Source organism: Peromyscus eremicus, chromosome 22 (genome assembly GCF_949786415.1).
Source record: "Peromyscus eremicus chromosome 22, PerEre_H2_v1, whole genome shotgun sequence".
NCBI lineage: Eukaryota > Metazoa > Chordata > Mammalia > Rodentia > Cricetidae > Peromyscus > Peromyscus eremicus.
The window spans coordinates 41,765,337-41,781,121 of NC_081437.1; the positions used below are offsets into that span (position 1 = coordinate 41,765,337).

General features: G+C 44.0%; 1 protein-coding gene across 7 annotated transcripts in view; it reads left to right on the plus strand.

Annotated features, from left to right (window-relative positions):
- Positions 1-15,785, plus strand: part of Myt1l (myelin transcription factor 1 like) — a 143,365-nt gene that overhangs the window by 50,556 nt on the left and 77,024 nt on the right. For 6 of the 7 annotated variants that reach the window (XM_059248238.1, XM_059248235.1, XM_059248241.1 and 3 more), the window contains exons 6-9: positions 862-996; positions 5,063-5,153; positions 6,699-6,806; positions 11,574-11,788. In XM_059248238.1, coding sequence (XP_059104221.1) covers positions 862-996; positions 5,063-5,153; positions 6,699-6,806; positions 11,574-11,788 — 549 coding nt within the window. The remainder of the gene's footprint in view (positions 1-861; positions 997-5,062; positions 5,154-6,698; positions 6,807-11,573; positions 11,789-15,785) is intronic. The other variant, XM_059248239.1, reaches the window with a different exon arrangement.

Consider the following 15,785-nt stretch of genomic DNA (forward strand, 5'->3'; position numbering starts at 1 on the left):
CTCTATTAGGATATCGTTACATCTCTGGCATCCAGCATCCAATTCTGGACCAAACGTCTGCTCTGATTGGCTCTTGGCTGGCGCTGCAGAGGAGCTGGCAGCGCTCTAGATCAGCCTGACCTCCTACTGTGTGTATGCATGCACAGCATTACACGAGCCTTCCTCTGGTTCCAAGCACAGACGAAGAAATCAAAACAAATGGTTGCTCCAGCGGCTTCTGAAGCGTTTTTTGATTGCCCATCACCCTGCCAGGTGGGATTGCCACCCTTTCTGTCATTTGCTTACAGTGCCTTCTGAGAGTTCAGTTGATTTTCCAAAAAAAGTGCTGAATTGCTATGCTAAGAAGCAGTGTTGTTTAACCTCAGAGAGAAAAGTCTGCAGGAAAATTCTGCAGTTTATGGCGTATGAGACCAGAGTTCTTCAAAGAGGGAATCAGGTGAAGGATTTCTGAGCAGCACCTTACTCTGGCTGAATTATATGGAGAAATTGCTGAATGAAAATAATATGGAGTTTTGTTCTCTAAGAAGGTCACTGTCCCATCACTATTTACATTGATTTCTTTGAGCAACACAGCTTATCATGTAACACACGGGAAACCAATTAATCAAGAGTTAAGATTAGAGATAGGTGCTTTTTTAATTTTTGGATAAAAAAATACTTTATGATTCCTGATTACATTGTATAAGGTTGAAAATATCACCCACACCCAAAGAGCTATGAAGCAAAAGCCTGATGTCCCAGCCTGTCCCTGACACCTGCCTAATTTTTCTGTTTAGCAAAGGTCTCTTCAGGTTGCTGGATAACCGCATGAGTCTGCAGCTGGTAAACATTCATTTTCTTGACACCTGTTGTCGCTTTTAGATCCCTCAAGAACAGAAAAGAGAGAGAGCAAGTGTCCAACCCCCGGGTGTGATGGAACCGGCCACGTAACTGGGCTTTACCCGCATCACCGCAGTCTGTCTGGATGCCCGCACAAAGATAGGGTCCCTCCAGAAAGTAAGTTGTGTCTCGCCGCTCCTCGGGGCGTGCAAGCACTCTGGCTCTGTCAATCATCCCCCCAACCTCATCTTCATGGCACCTCAGTGAAGCTGTCACTGACCAGACCCTTCCTCAGCCTGGAGGGCACCTCAGGAAGCTTCCCCCTACATCCTCTGGATATTCTGGGTACCAGCTCCCAAGAGTAGCTCACCCGGCAGTTGTCTCCCTGGAATAGGCTCCCAGGCTCACTTGGGCTCTGGTCCTCATTTCTACTTCTGTTATCCTAGGCAGGTAATTTCTCTATTTGGTCTCACACATTACAGAACTGAACTAGCCATCCTCTAAAGTAACCCATCCACACTGGTCTTAGAAATCCCAGGAAAAAGAGGCCTTGGGATTCCTGCCCAAATTCCTGAACTATTGCATATTGTCCAATCAGCATTTAGAACAGTTTTGTTGCATTTTCTGTAGTCTGTTTCATATCACAGGTGCCCTGGCATTTGCACACTAAAGATGCCAAATGAACAGGTTTGGATCTGATGGGGTTTTCTTTTACACATTCTTTATAGAAGATAGATTCTGCCTTTAATCCCAGCACTCGGGAGGCAGAGGCAGGCGGATCTCTGTGAGTTCGAGGCCAGCCTGATCTCCTAAGCGAGTTCCAGGAAAGGCGCAAAGCTACACAGAGAAACCCTGTCTCAAAAAACCAAAAAAAAAAAAAAGAAGAAGATAGATTCCAAGGCTATGAGATGAATCTGTGAAAACAGTGTTTCTTTTAGATATAAAATGATATATAGCCTTTTTTGTTTACCTTTCTCTTGGCAAGAAATATACCAACTGTGTAAAATCAATGAGAATCAATTGTCCAAAGCACAGACTACAGTATCAGGGATGAGTAAGGTGATGGATGCCTAGTATGAACCTACAGCATGCAGTACCTTCCTTCAGCTTTCAGTGGGGAAGGTGGCTGGAGGTGTTTATCCAAAGGCATTTTGAGCACCAGGCTGCTACCATGGGCACCCTTGAAATCCTTGAAAAGCAAACCTGTCAGAAGGCAGGCAGTTCTTATATCAGTGCAGTAGTAGAAGCACAAAAAGCTAAGTACTCTCTGGTGAAGTATGTTCAGATGGTATTGTGGCTCCAGGTTCTCAAATGCCTACTAAAATGACATGCTTATGTTTCCTGTAACTGTCTTGAGGACAAGTATGAAAAAGTTGTAAAAATAAACAAATCCAGGTGTGTCTACAATCCCGTGTGTTACATGACAGGGAGACGCATGGTTGATGACAGCGGCTTCCACATGTGAGCACTGTGGTGGGTGCTTGGCTGGCAATTGCAAGCACTGGCCCATTCAATGCCATAAACCCCTCAGGGAGCACTGCCCTGATTACCAGATGAAGAACATGGGAATCTGACTCCATCTTCTTTCTCTTTCAAGGGAAGCACACTGGCTGGCAATAGGTGATGCTCAGTTCTTTAAAGTTCATCTGAGCAAGTGTTAATGGGCCTGAACCCAGCTGTAAACCCATGCCAACTCTCAAACCCATCACCAATCCAAACCCTGGGCCTGGTGTTTCTGTTTCAGCTCTAACCTGCTTCCTGGTATTAGGCATGTTGCAGGTTCTCAGTACAAAATGAGGCACCAGGGCTGAGAGCTAATGTTTTAGGAGGAAGTTTCTTTAGGGGATTTATCCCCAGGGCATAGGTTTTTTTTTTTATCTTCAAGATTAATCCTTTTCAATGGATAAGAATTCTCCTTGACTCTGTATTTTCACAGGAAATGTCTAGATGTGGTTCAAGTGTGGGTTATGCTCTGTTGAGCTGGAAACTGAATAGGCCTGCTCTGCCTGGCCACATGTGGACCCACTTTAGCAGGCAGTAAGTAGGGCTCAGGTCTGACCTGGTCTTACAAAAGGTGTCTAAAAAAATGCATTTCTAATGGGTGCATGTCTGTAATCCCAGAACTTGGGAAGTAGAAGGAAGTTGAGTTTGACACCAGCCTGGTCTATATGAGACCCTGTCTTATAAAGGGTACACATGGCACAAAGGTACAGAGGAAATCTAAGTACTTCCTCATGAGTACTTCTTCATAATACCACAGAATGTAAACATAAATAATAAATAAAATATTCCATAGTAGGTAGCATTGTTTGTTTTTCTGGACTGGCTTCCATGCCCATTTCCACCCAAGTGAATTCAGTGAAGGGCTCTTCTGCTGTAACATACTAACTGGATAGCAGAGGGCAGTTCTGCCCATAGAGACCCCATGTGAGCCCAGACAGAGTTGCTATCACCCACCACTCACAATACAGATTTATAGTACATTGGGTACTGTGGGGTTATCCAAAGTAGGTGAAGTGGGTGCCATCTTTTGAGTAAGTACTACTAGTACAAACAGGAGTGAGTTACCAGGGAAAGCATGAAGTAGGAAGGAAAGAAAGGTTTAGAAAGGTGAGGTAAAGGAGGAAATGGGGGGGTAAGTAAATCCAGTAAAATAGCATTTCTCAAAAGCTCCAGGTGTTGTGATGTCTATGGCTGAGGTTCGAAAGGAGCCTAGGAGGAAGGGCTATAGAGGTCACTGGACCTCCTGTTTGAAAGCTTCTGTAGATGCTTCAGAGAGAGACTGGGGGACAAAGTCGTGAGGGATAGCACTACAAACTAAAGTGGAGAAATGGTTTGAGACAGAGTCCATAGAGACAACTTGCAGGCTGAAGAAGCAGATGCCACTACAGGTATGGACTGAACAAAATGTCTGGGTCTCCATTTAGCAGGATACAGAAACAGCCACTTGAACTCTGCCACACAGCCAAGCCTGAAAGGTGTTTGCTCTCTCCAGGGAAGACTTTATTAATAGAAATATTTGGTTTAAAGAGAAATAAAGGCACATATTAAGATAAAGAGAAATATGTGTCATTCTAGCAGGGCAATAGGCTAGTGGAAAGACTGGCAAAACTGCAGATTTCAAAGAGAAGGGCACATCCTCCTCTGAGACAGGAACTCCTCAGAATAGGGATCTCCTAGTCACCCCCTGCAGGAAATGGGCTGAATGCTGACTTTTCCACTTTGATCCATATTTACTGAGCATTAGCAATATCTAAAGAAGAGGCAGGAGCTATGAGAACTTAAGGACAAAACTGCAATAGGCTGTTTTTAAAGAACTCACCAACAGTAAAGATGGACAGATACAACAAGGGCAAATAGAAACTGTATACAGGGTTCAGCAAGACAGTGACTGCTCCAGGGGAAGAAAGTCATGGTGAATAGTGACAGGTGTGAGCAGACATGGCTCTGAGCAGACCTCACATGACCACCAACCCTAGGCAGTCTTTGCAGGCAGGAAGGACTGCCACAGAGGCCACTGGGGTTTGCAGAGCTCAGAGAGGCAGAGCATGTGGCCAGCAGGCATGTTTGGAGTCAGTTGTCTTGACTTCCCCAGAACTCCTAACCCCACAAGCCTCAGCAGACACACAGGATGGAACTGTCGATAAGGACCAGCCTCCCTGGATGCCAGCAGGCAGGGTCCTCATGCCCTGAAGGCCATCTCTGTCATATTCCTATTTGTTACTTTCATGTGGTGAAAATGCAGAGATCTTACTATTCCTGCTCATTCTACTGGAAGCACAAAAAGATACTGATTTCCTAAGCAAACATGGTTCATTTGAAAAACAAGGTTTAAAGTTCTGCTCACTCGCATCTGACTTTGATGATCCCATGTGTTTCCAAAGCACAGGCATGTTTTTAAAACGTCCAGGCTATGTGCTGTTACACGGCTGATCAGCATCCAGTGCTTACCCATGGAATACACTAGGGTGGCCCTTGCTTTTCTGTCCCATGTGGGACTATTCAGTTTCAGCGCTCTCTGACCCCCATGGCTCCTTGCCAGTGCACCCTGCTTTGCATGCCTGAATACAGTCATACAACCTTCTTTCTCTTCCCACACGTATTTCCTGGTCATGCACATCACAGACGTTTGTAGGCCTGTCTGTTGTAAACTAACCTAGCCTGTTAAAACAACTGCATATTGTGTTCTCATCATTTCTCTCTTTTAATGCTGGGCTATTTTCTTTGCCTCTCCTTTGTCAAGTTCTTGCCATGCATGAAAATGTTCTCAAGTGTCCCACTCCAGGCTGCACAGGGCGAGGGCATGTGAATAGCAACAGGAACTCGCACAGAAGGTAAGCTACACTCTGCTGGGGTATATGCTAGAGGGAGCCATCCACATCCCTGCCCCATGGGAGCTCTTTACTGATATGCATCCCTCCTTTTCCAAGGAGACTGATCCACACATTGCTCCTTAAGTCAGTCGCACCATGTACAAGAAGGTCAAATGCTTGGTTGCCCTTTTTTGAAGATTAGATTTCTTCAGTTGTTGCCTTCCTTAGTATAAACGAACACTGTTCCCTCACAAGATACTCTTCTTGGTACAGCATCTAAGATGGACACCATAGCCACTTATAATGACAGAGACCAGAAGAGATCCAGCAAGGTTCTAACATCTTCCCACATAGAGGAGACTGTCTTCCATGTACCATGTAGAACAATGAACTAGAACCCAGCAGTGCTAACCCAGATGACTAACTTGGCTGCTCTTGAAATTCTGATGAATCCTCTGTCAACAGCATGGGCATCACTAAAGCATGAACAGATGCCCAAAAGCTCTAGTAGGGGTAGGTACACCAGTGGTGACAGTACTCCAGGCCAATAGCTTTAACTGGACCACTGCTGAATCATACTCTTGATGGGGACAAGTTCCAGCTTTCTTCTCCATCATTTTCAGACATTATAAGAAACACAAAGATCCTTAGAAAATCCAGGTACTATCAGATCACTTCTTTTTTACAGTAGCAGAATGTGATTCTGTTAAGGTTTGTATTGCCATGGCTTAGCTTTCTTCCTAAATATATGAAGCTGTAAAATTTCTCTTAATTTTTGTCTGACTGGTTAGTCACAACAAGCAGCTTGGTTACTGGTGTTAAGTTTACAATAAAACAGACCACAGTTCTAGGCCTGGTGGAGCTTCTCTGGTACTAAATCTGCAGGAGCTGACAGAGAAGCAGGAGGTCCCCACATAGTCTTGTGCAATGAGCCATCTTCTGGCTTCAGGACATGCATGCACATGGATGGATACCCACACATATCTAGAACACACAGAGGCAGCATGTAGACACCAAGATTCCCTGAGGAAGCAGCTGAAACAAAGAAGCCTCTCTGCTTCCTCTGCCATACTGATCACCTGAACTAGTTACTAAACACACTGGGACTCAGTCCTATTGCACCTGCTTTCTCTTTCCTTCCCTCCTGAGCTGAGGTCAGAATCTCTGAAGCCTTGCAGGTAGATGCCTTTGTGGCATCAACTCAGAGTGACACCTTCTGGTACAGCCAGCTAACTGCCACTCTTGAGTTTGTCAAAAACTCTTTCTCTCTCGGCCACTGCCTGTTCTCCAGAAATGGCCAACACTCTAGAATTTTTGCCTGAAATTTTAACCAGCTTGTGTTTCATTTGTTTCTGTGAATTTGGCATATTCATTGGATAGGCCTGGTGTTGCCATCAGAGCTGTGTGCCAGAGCCCAGGAAATACACAGCACCAAGCAGGCTGGGAAACTCCCTTAGTGCCATCTACCCAGGGTCTTCTTGGCTGACTGAAGGATACACATGGTGGGTGCATCAGTGTATGGCAAGGCATTTGTGACCATTCAATTACATCTTCTTTCTATCACAGCCTCTCTGGATGCCCTATTGCTGCTGCAGAAAAACTGGCAAAGGCCCAAGAGAAACACCAGAGCTGTGACGTGTCCAAGTCCAACCAGGCCTCAGACCGAGTCCTCAGGTACTCAACAGAAGTGTGTCATTCATGGAGTTCCATCAGAATCCATCCCAGACACAGAGCATGGGGAGTGTTTGGGACACTCCACAGGGTAGATGTGCTTTATGCATAGGAAAGACATGCCAGATTAGAAACTGAGACTTGTGCCCTCTCTCATGCAACATTATGTGGAAGCTTGGAGGTCAGTGTAACTTTTGATCTGAGAGATCTCCAGTGGATCAGTGTGACTTTTGATCTGAGAGAATTAGAAATAGTTATATGATTTGCAGCCCTGATAATTCATAACTCTATGAACGCTAAATAAAAGAGAAGTTTTAAAAATCAGTAATGTTAGTAGCCCAATATAATTTTATCTCAGTTTGGAGCGAGGTACATCACCTACTTATGGATGGCACTGCTCTTTTTAAAAATGCAAGAATGACGAATGCCATATTACCCATGCCTGGAAGTTTTATGTATGAAAAGTCATCAAAGCTGTCATCACCTTTTATCCTCATACACCCTAAGATGTGGGTGGAAGTAGGTGGCATCACTGCCGTTTGACAGGCAAGACACTCAGAGTGCAAGGGCTCATGACTTACCTGAAGTCACTTAGTATTGCATGTTAAAGTGGAAAAGGCCTGAGGAGCAGGACTGAACTCCCATTTTCCAAATTTGGGAAGATGGTTATTAGTAGAGGAAGACATCTACATTCCTCAGAGACTTCATACACATCTCATGACATCTATGACAGCCAATGTACTTCTGCCTTCTTAGTCTCATGACAATGTCTTTGTCTCTGCACACAGATGCTAACTATCATCCTAGTGGTCACATCTGAATATACCTGGTTAGGTGGATGCCACACCACAGCCAAAACTCAGTGCTAGCTTTAAGACATACAGGCTGTCTCTAAAGAGTGGTGATGAATACTTCCCCATAGGTACAGCATTTGGCTTCTGCTAAAGGTATTTCTTTGGGAGAAGTTACTTAGAGAAAATCACTATGCAAGAGGTAGAAATGTCTTCGTGTCCTCATTTAGTATTTCATGGGGGTTTTTTGCAATTAATTTAACTTCCTTTCTCCTTTGGTAACAAATTAAAATATTTATAGAAAATTAAAAATATTTAAATAAAAGTAAGAAAATAAAAATAGCTATAGTTCCTCTATTCCAAGGTAATCCCTCTCTGACTTTTGATGTTTCCATGCATTGTGATGAGAACCTTGAAGAGCCCCTTGTATGCCTCTCAGGTTCCTATTTACTGCCACAATCCTTTTACAGATATGACTGAATACTTAACAATTCGTAGGACTTCTCCACTTCTCAGTCCATTAATCATTGGTAGCATGAGGACAAGCCTCCTGCCCCCGACTCCCCAGGCTATTTAAGGAAGGAGAGTCCTTAGCCAAAGGAGATGTGGGAAATTGTGAGCAGGGATTATAACTAGAGGGATTTACTCATTTCCTTCTGTCTGATTTGGCCAGTTGTGAAAGGTACAGAGTCCCTTTCATGATGACTGCCCTGTAGACATGGGTGCAGGTTCAAATCTACTTCCTCCATAGCAAGTGCTGTGTTTGGGTGTCTTGAGAAACGCCTGGCCCTTGAGACTAAGAAGACATTCAGGCAACTACAAATATCACCTCCATCCTGATGTTCAGAACTAAGGTACACCCTTACTGTTTCTGTGGCTTTGTGACTCAGGGTCCCTCTAAGTTGATGCAGTGGAAAGATATATCCAGCACCAAATAAAGAGGAGAGAGGGGACAGCAACTACATATGGGTAGGCAATCCTCCTATGTGCCTCTGGCTGGTGTGTCAGCCAAGGGGGCAGGCCTCTAAATAGAAACAAGTCCCCTCCAGCTATTCATAAAAAGCCTAGGAGCTCCACCTACTACAGCTTAGGTTCTCTAGGCAGCACTTGGCCAATGGCAAGGACATTGGTCATCTCCCCCTGGTACCTACCTGTTCTCCATCCCTGTTGCTCACCTTAGGTAACAGGTATAACCTCCTATAGGAGAGGTGTCAATCTAGCAACTTAGTATTCTCCATATCTCATTGGCATAAGAGAAAAGAGATTAAACTTTAAATCTACAATAACGTAAGTGGTCAAGATTTAAAGAAAAAAAGTAAAAATAAAAATGACAAATTGCCAAGCAGGAACTGGACACTTGAGAAGCCCACTGACTAAGGAAGGGTCCTGTAATCTGTACCTGCACCCATGACCCTTACTGCCATCCCTGATGGCCACATAACCCTGCTCATCCCTCTGATTTGGTCCTCATCTTTCCAAGGCTCAGGATCGACTCCTGCCAGCTGTGGCTCTCTGGCCTTGCCATAGGGTGAATGGAAAGGTTGTTAAGCCCTAAGGTCCCAGAAGTTCCCATCTCCAAAGGTGCTCATAGTTTTCCTCTCTTCTGCTTAGACTCTGAAGGTTTTTTCCTTGGATTGTTCTCATCCCATGCTGGGTTCTAATCTAAAAGTGTTGTCTATTCTGCAACACCTACTCAAACAGTGCCTTCTGCTGCCAAGTGTTGAACCAAGGCAAGGACTAGAGCTTCATGCATTTGTGAAGCACTGTCCTGTCTAATAAAATACTCTTAAACAACAGCCCATCAATTGGTATACTATTGCTTCAACAAGAAGTAAATAAACTGAATTGGTGAACTGAAGACAAGTAAGTTGGTAATTTGAAAGTGTATATTGTAACCATACTGGGCTGCCATAAAAGTGGCATAGATATACTGTTGAGTAACATATAAAGGCCAGGTCACCTACAGGCACGGCTCTGTGGTAGACTGTCTGCCTAGAATTTGCCAGTAAGGGACTGAAGGTATGACTCTAGTTTAGTGACTGCCTATAACCCATAATACTCTGGGTTCTGTCTAGTATCACAAAAATAAAACAAAAACAGAAATAATCAAAGACTCATTTTCTTGTAACTACTATTAAATATAAACTTAAGAAATAATCAGTGAAGAAACAACTTATATAAATGGCTGGATATTGTCAAAAGTTATAACAGTAAGAAAAAAAAATGAAAGAAACTAGTTCAGTAATGTAACATTCATATTCTAATACCACACAGTAAGAGCTGCTTTCAAAACCTAAGCAACTAAAAGAAATGGCAAATGCCATGTGAAATCAGGAGCAAAATACGTCAGTTTTTAAATACTTAAAAATCATACTAAGAGTTCAACACTTTTAAGTCTGAAAGAATTCTGGGTAATTTTTTAAAGCAGTTTTTATATTTTCTAAACATTGGCCCAATGAACTGGAGACTGTGGAAGTCGGGCAAGAAGGTGCAGGCGGAGCCCTGGGATCACCACCCCGGTCCCAGGGAGAACGGCCTTTGCTCTGTGGCCTCCCACAAGCCCTCACACCCGTGGCCACGCCGGCTCACCCAACAGCTGCCGTTTCACACACCGGAGGTCCAGAAAGTTATTCCCAGGGAGATGCGGGAAGTATCTGGGGCTAAGGACAGTGTTTCCTAGTTCCAGCTGGTTGAGAACAGTGTTTCCGGTAGAACAGGCAGTGTTTCCGGTTAATAGGCAGTGTTTCCGGTCAAGGAGCTTGTGCCGTATCTGGTAAAAAGGTACAAGGCGGTATATCCGGTAGGAATAGACAGTATTGCCACCTAAGGACAGGCAGTGTTTCCGGCCGAGGTGCAGGCGGTAGAGGCTTAGGCAGTGTTTTCGAGTGAGGTACGACTGCAGCAGTGTTTCAGGATGACGAACCGGCAGTATTTCCCAGTGAGGTACGGGCAGTATATCCAGGTGTGAATTCACCCAGCAACAAGTTGTCCGTGATGGTCCTTTGTGAGCCAACACTCACACATGGATTCACCGTATTTCTCTTTCCTGCTAAAACACCCATTTTTCTTTTAAACGTTTCACATAAATCGGAAATAGAATGATCAGTAAGCCCTCCTGAAATTAAGAAAGTTTTTAAATAGATACACTGTTCAAAAATGATGCTGATATGGAAATGACTTTTAACGATATTTTACCTTAGAAAAAGTTTTAATCGATGAGTGATAAGACTTGAAATTGACATGCTTAAACCTCTGTCCGTGTCTATTGTATAGACGAGAAATTGGTTAGAGTATAAGGGGACCTTTTATGGCATAAGTGATTTCCACTTATGAAATAGACACACAGGACAGAACATCAGTAAAGGAATAACAATCAAAAATTCCTCCATTTAAATATTTTATCCTAAAATCTAAAATAAAGGAATACTAGATTTAAAAAAAAACGAAAGGTCATGACTATTTGATCAAAGGTTTTCCTACAACTGCATTTTAATACCCAACTAGATAAATTCTGATCCAGTTTTGTCTCATTCTATGTCCGTAAGTGTTTTTATTTCCTCTTATTTTTGAGGAAAGTTTCTTAGGCGTCCATGTCATTTTATGTGATTCCACAACCCTTTGTAACCTCCACAAATGCAATCAGATGTGACCTCCTGTACATCAGATGCTTCCTTAACCTTGTGTGTCATATTTTCATCAACATTCTTTCTGAAAGTGAGAGAAAATGATAAAACACATTTTAAGCATTTTTATTTCTTCTTTTTAGTTCTAGTATTGACTTTTAGGCAGGTACTTTATTTGTGATGTATAATTAAATAAGACTGTCTTTTTGGGGGGGCGGGTAAATTTTAATCTGTGAAAGGTCTTGAATCCTTGATACATGAAAGAAATCATATGTACTAGGATAGATATGAATCATGTTGCATGCACAGCCATGAGAAAGGAAGCCATTTGTTGTTTGTTATCTGTTTATTTCCAGGCCAATGTGCTTTGTCAAGCAACTTGAGATTCCTCAGTATGGCTACAGAAACAATGTCCCCACAACAACACCACGCTCCAACCTGGCCAAGGAGCTTGAGAAATATTCCAAGACTTCGTTTGAATACAACAGTTACGACAACCATACTTATGGCAAAAGAGCCATAGCTCCCAAGGTGCAAACCAGGGACATATCCCCCAAAGGATATGACGATGGTAGGAGGTGCACACTCTTATACATGAGAGACACATTGCCATTGATGATGTTGTTGTTGTGTGTATCCATGTCCTGCAGATCAGCCACTATTCATGCTTACCCAGCGGGTGCCAGAGGCACAGCACACATGGCAGAGTCCTGTGCTGAAAGCCCCTCGGCCCAGGAGGGGCAGATGGACATACCTGTGGGTCGGAGGGGCACAGTTTTCTGCAATGACTCCAAGGCATTGGCCTCTGCCTACTTACATGATATAGAGAACAAGGCCCTAGGCTCTCTGTGTTTTGGGGTGTGACTGAGCTGGTACCTTTATCTAATAAGCTTTTTTAAAGGCAAATACCCAAGACAAGTTTCACTGGAAGAAACAGATTGAACTCTTTTGAGAAGCTCCACATTGACAATGCTCTTCAAGGGTACACATTAGAAGCCTCTGAGGAGAGGGCCTTGCTCAAGGTCTATGCACAGGCTGCACCCTAGACCAGTGAAGGTGGAATCCCTGGGATCTTCTGTGTATTAGTATTTCTTAAAAGATACACAGGGCTCTTGATGCAGGCATGGCTGATAACTGCCACCTAGCCAGCTCTGTGAGCAAGCCAGGCCTGTGTTCCCTCTCTTTCTGGATGTTGAGGAGCAAGGTCAGTTTCAATGTGGGACACTTGACCCTGAAGGATCACCTGCCTTTTAGAATTGATGGCAAAAAAAACCTACAAGTCATCTGATGATGTCAGAGTCTTGCTTGATACCTTCCTGCAGATGGAGGAAGAAGGGCTTTTGAGGAATTAGGGCCCCTCTCTGAAAAAGATACTTAAAGTCACACACACATAAAACGTATTTAAAAGTCTGTGGATTCAGAAACCTTTTAACAGTTCAACATGAGCTGCTGTATATCTTTCTAAGGTGTGTTTTTCTTACAGAGATAACAAGTAATTTGTTTTATGACTGACATTTAATATTTCTTGACATATCACATATTGATCATCCATGTGTATCACTTTTGTAATATTCAGGCAGATAAATATACATAGAACAAAGGTAGGGAAACAGGCATCATAGAAATAAGTATTTTGGGTTTTTATGTTCACACAGATGTAAATTCAGTTGATAGACTTTTCAATCCATTGACATCGTATAGCGATTCAGTTAATCTTTTCATCAGATGTTTGTTTTTCACATTCCCACTCCAAGGCTATGGTACATGCTGATGTGCTTTGTCAGACAGTTTGACAAGGCTTGCTCTTTTCACCTTACTGACTTTGGCCTGGCACACAGGTAGAGTCACGGCTGGCCATGGTGTCTTTAGAGCCATGCATCCCTTCCTGGTCTGTAAGCTTTGCACTTTATGAGCTACAGGGTTCTGGATCAAAAAACCTGCTAGTGTATTCACTTCCTTGAAAGTAGAGGGTGACTGAGACACTGAGAGTCCCTCCTCAAGGCCTCTGTGATGAACAGTGGAGATGAGGTGGTTTTTCCACCATAAAGGCAGGAGTGCGCATGTTTATTGGTCCTGATGCTCTCAAGTCCAGACAGAGATCTGTCTTGCAAACTTGGATGAGCCGTGCTTTCCATTGGTCCACCAGAAAAGACCAGTCTATTGAGCATGCTCAGTTAAACCTCAGCATTAGATTCTCAGGAAACCAAGGAAAAAAGGAACAGCAGCCTTCCGCCACAACTCTCTGAGGAAGCAAATCAAATCTCTAGTGCTCTCCTTCTGTCTCTGCTGGCATGCAGTTATATCTGAAAAGGGCCCATCCTGGACAAAATTTCTGAGCCATGAGACTGTGTGGGAGGCCCCACCTGGGGAAGCCATCCCTGTGCTCAGGCACCAATAGGTAGATTCCAATGTAGTTGACTGACTATAGAAGCACCCTGTTTGCCTCAGACTTCTTTCAGACAAAGAAGTATCTCCTGATCTTGGAGAAATAAGAGATTTCTGGACTATAAATTCCAGCCTGACAGAATCGATAGTTCTTAAGCACTGGAGGTGAGTGGTGTAGCTAACGCATAGGGCCTGGATATCAGCTCTTTACCTACCTAACCTCCCCTGCAGCCAGCAAACCTTCCATCAACCACTTGCTTCTCCCAATCACCTCACCAGTGTCTGCTGTCTATCCACCTTCAGTCTACTTAGTCTGTCCTTCTGGGCAGAAGGGTTCATAGGTGAGGTAAAAAATACAGGTGTGTGACATGCACTCATGCATAGGGAAGCAGGGACCATTCTGTCTGAAGGACTGGATGAATGCCACCAAATGGTAGACCATACACGTGCCCAGAACTGGAGTAGGCTTGATATGCAGGTATACCCATTGGTTTGGGAGCACACAGGTGACCTGGGGAGGCCAGAAGGAAGAACAAGGTTCAGCTGAAGGGGCTGAGGAAACAGCCTCCTCATGTTCTCTGTCACAGTGTGGATCTGGACACCTCCCATAGGAAGAGGATGTGTACAGGATGAGATGGAATGGGAGGGGAAGGGACAGCACAGTCCATGAGTGTGAAGGAAGCATCTCCCTCCCCTGTGGGCAACTAAGAATGGCTCTTATATCTTTAAATTTTAACAAGAAAGCCAAAAGAAGGATGTCTCCTGACATGGAAGTTATATGAAATTTTAAATTCCCTATCTGTGGTTATGAGCCCATGGTTACTTTCCATCTCACCTGTGGTCTAGGCTGTTGTCTAGGTTAGTAGCACATCCCAGGACTTAACTCCTGCTTGGACCTCATGGCCTCAAATTTTGCCACCAGGCCATTTGTAAGACAAGTTGCTGGCCTAAGTGTTTCACCTTTGGACGCAGCTCACTGGACCACCACAGCTCCCACTCTTGCCTCTTCCCTTTGACTCTTCCAAAATCTTCAAGTTCAAACTTCTGATTATCTATAAGCCTTTTCTTTGTCACTCAGAAATGCCAGTATGCTTTCTAGACCAGCCCTCTCACCTTAGCCCAGACTCCACGACATCCCAGACGCGAGCATCAGGCAGCTGGGCCATCAGCCTAGGTCCTCCACATTAATCCTTTGTGGCTTGGATTTTTATGTCTGCCACAGCCATGCCTGAGACTTGCTTCTCTTCTGCTACCTGAAAATCTTCCTCTTGGGCCTTTTCTGCTCGATTCTTTATGCAGCACCAAGTGTCTTATTTAATTCTATGGCTGCCTTCCAGCCTATTACAGCAGCTACCCATGTCTTCTGCAAACACACTGCCTGCCTGCAGTGTAGCTCTGTGTCCCATCCCTGGATTGATTCACCAATGAGCATGCCAGGATGTTAGCTCCCAGTGGGCAAAGTGCCTGGCCCTCAGAGTCTTCAGGCATTGCCATGGGGGAAGAAGGACTAGGAAGACAGTGGCTCCGGCAGAGGTGGTAATCAGGCCCTCTGTAGGCCTGGTCTCCAACATATGCTCCAGGATAATCCTGTTTTCCATGTAGGATTCTCCATCTTCACCTCTGCCCATTTGTAGTACACAACACAGAAGTTTAGGACTATGGGAGCTATTTCCCCTTCTAACAGCACCCGCCTTAGTGATCAATGCCCCTGTATTCCTATCTGTCTGGTTTTCATGAAACTCATGATTGTATGGTCATGTGTCTATTCCCTGAAGGAAACTGAAAATGCAAAATAAACAGATATCATCCAAGGAGTGTGAGAATTTCCATAAGCAAAGCAGGCTGCTGAAGAGGTTCTAGCTGCAGGTTTTGTGTTGGTTTTCCCACTAGGGTTTTAGTCTTTGAAGGCAACCCATATTTAGCCCTGGAGATGGGTGATGATATTCTGTCTTCTTCCGTCAGGGATAGAATGTAAGCAGGTATGGCACTTAATGTGGCTGCCTGGCTATCAACCACTGGTGGCCTCTAAGGAAGAAGCCTTCACATTCTCATTTCCCATCATCTGTTGGTACCTAGGATACATAGTTTCATCTGAAATAGACCTTTTTTCTAAGAAAGAAAAGTGTATTAGCCACTGTTTTTCTGGTTAGACATGGAGGAGGACAGTGACAGGAACATCCCAG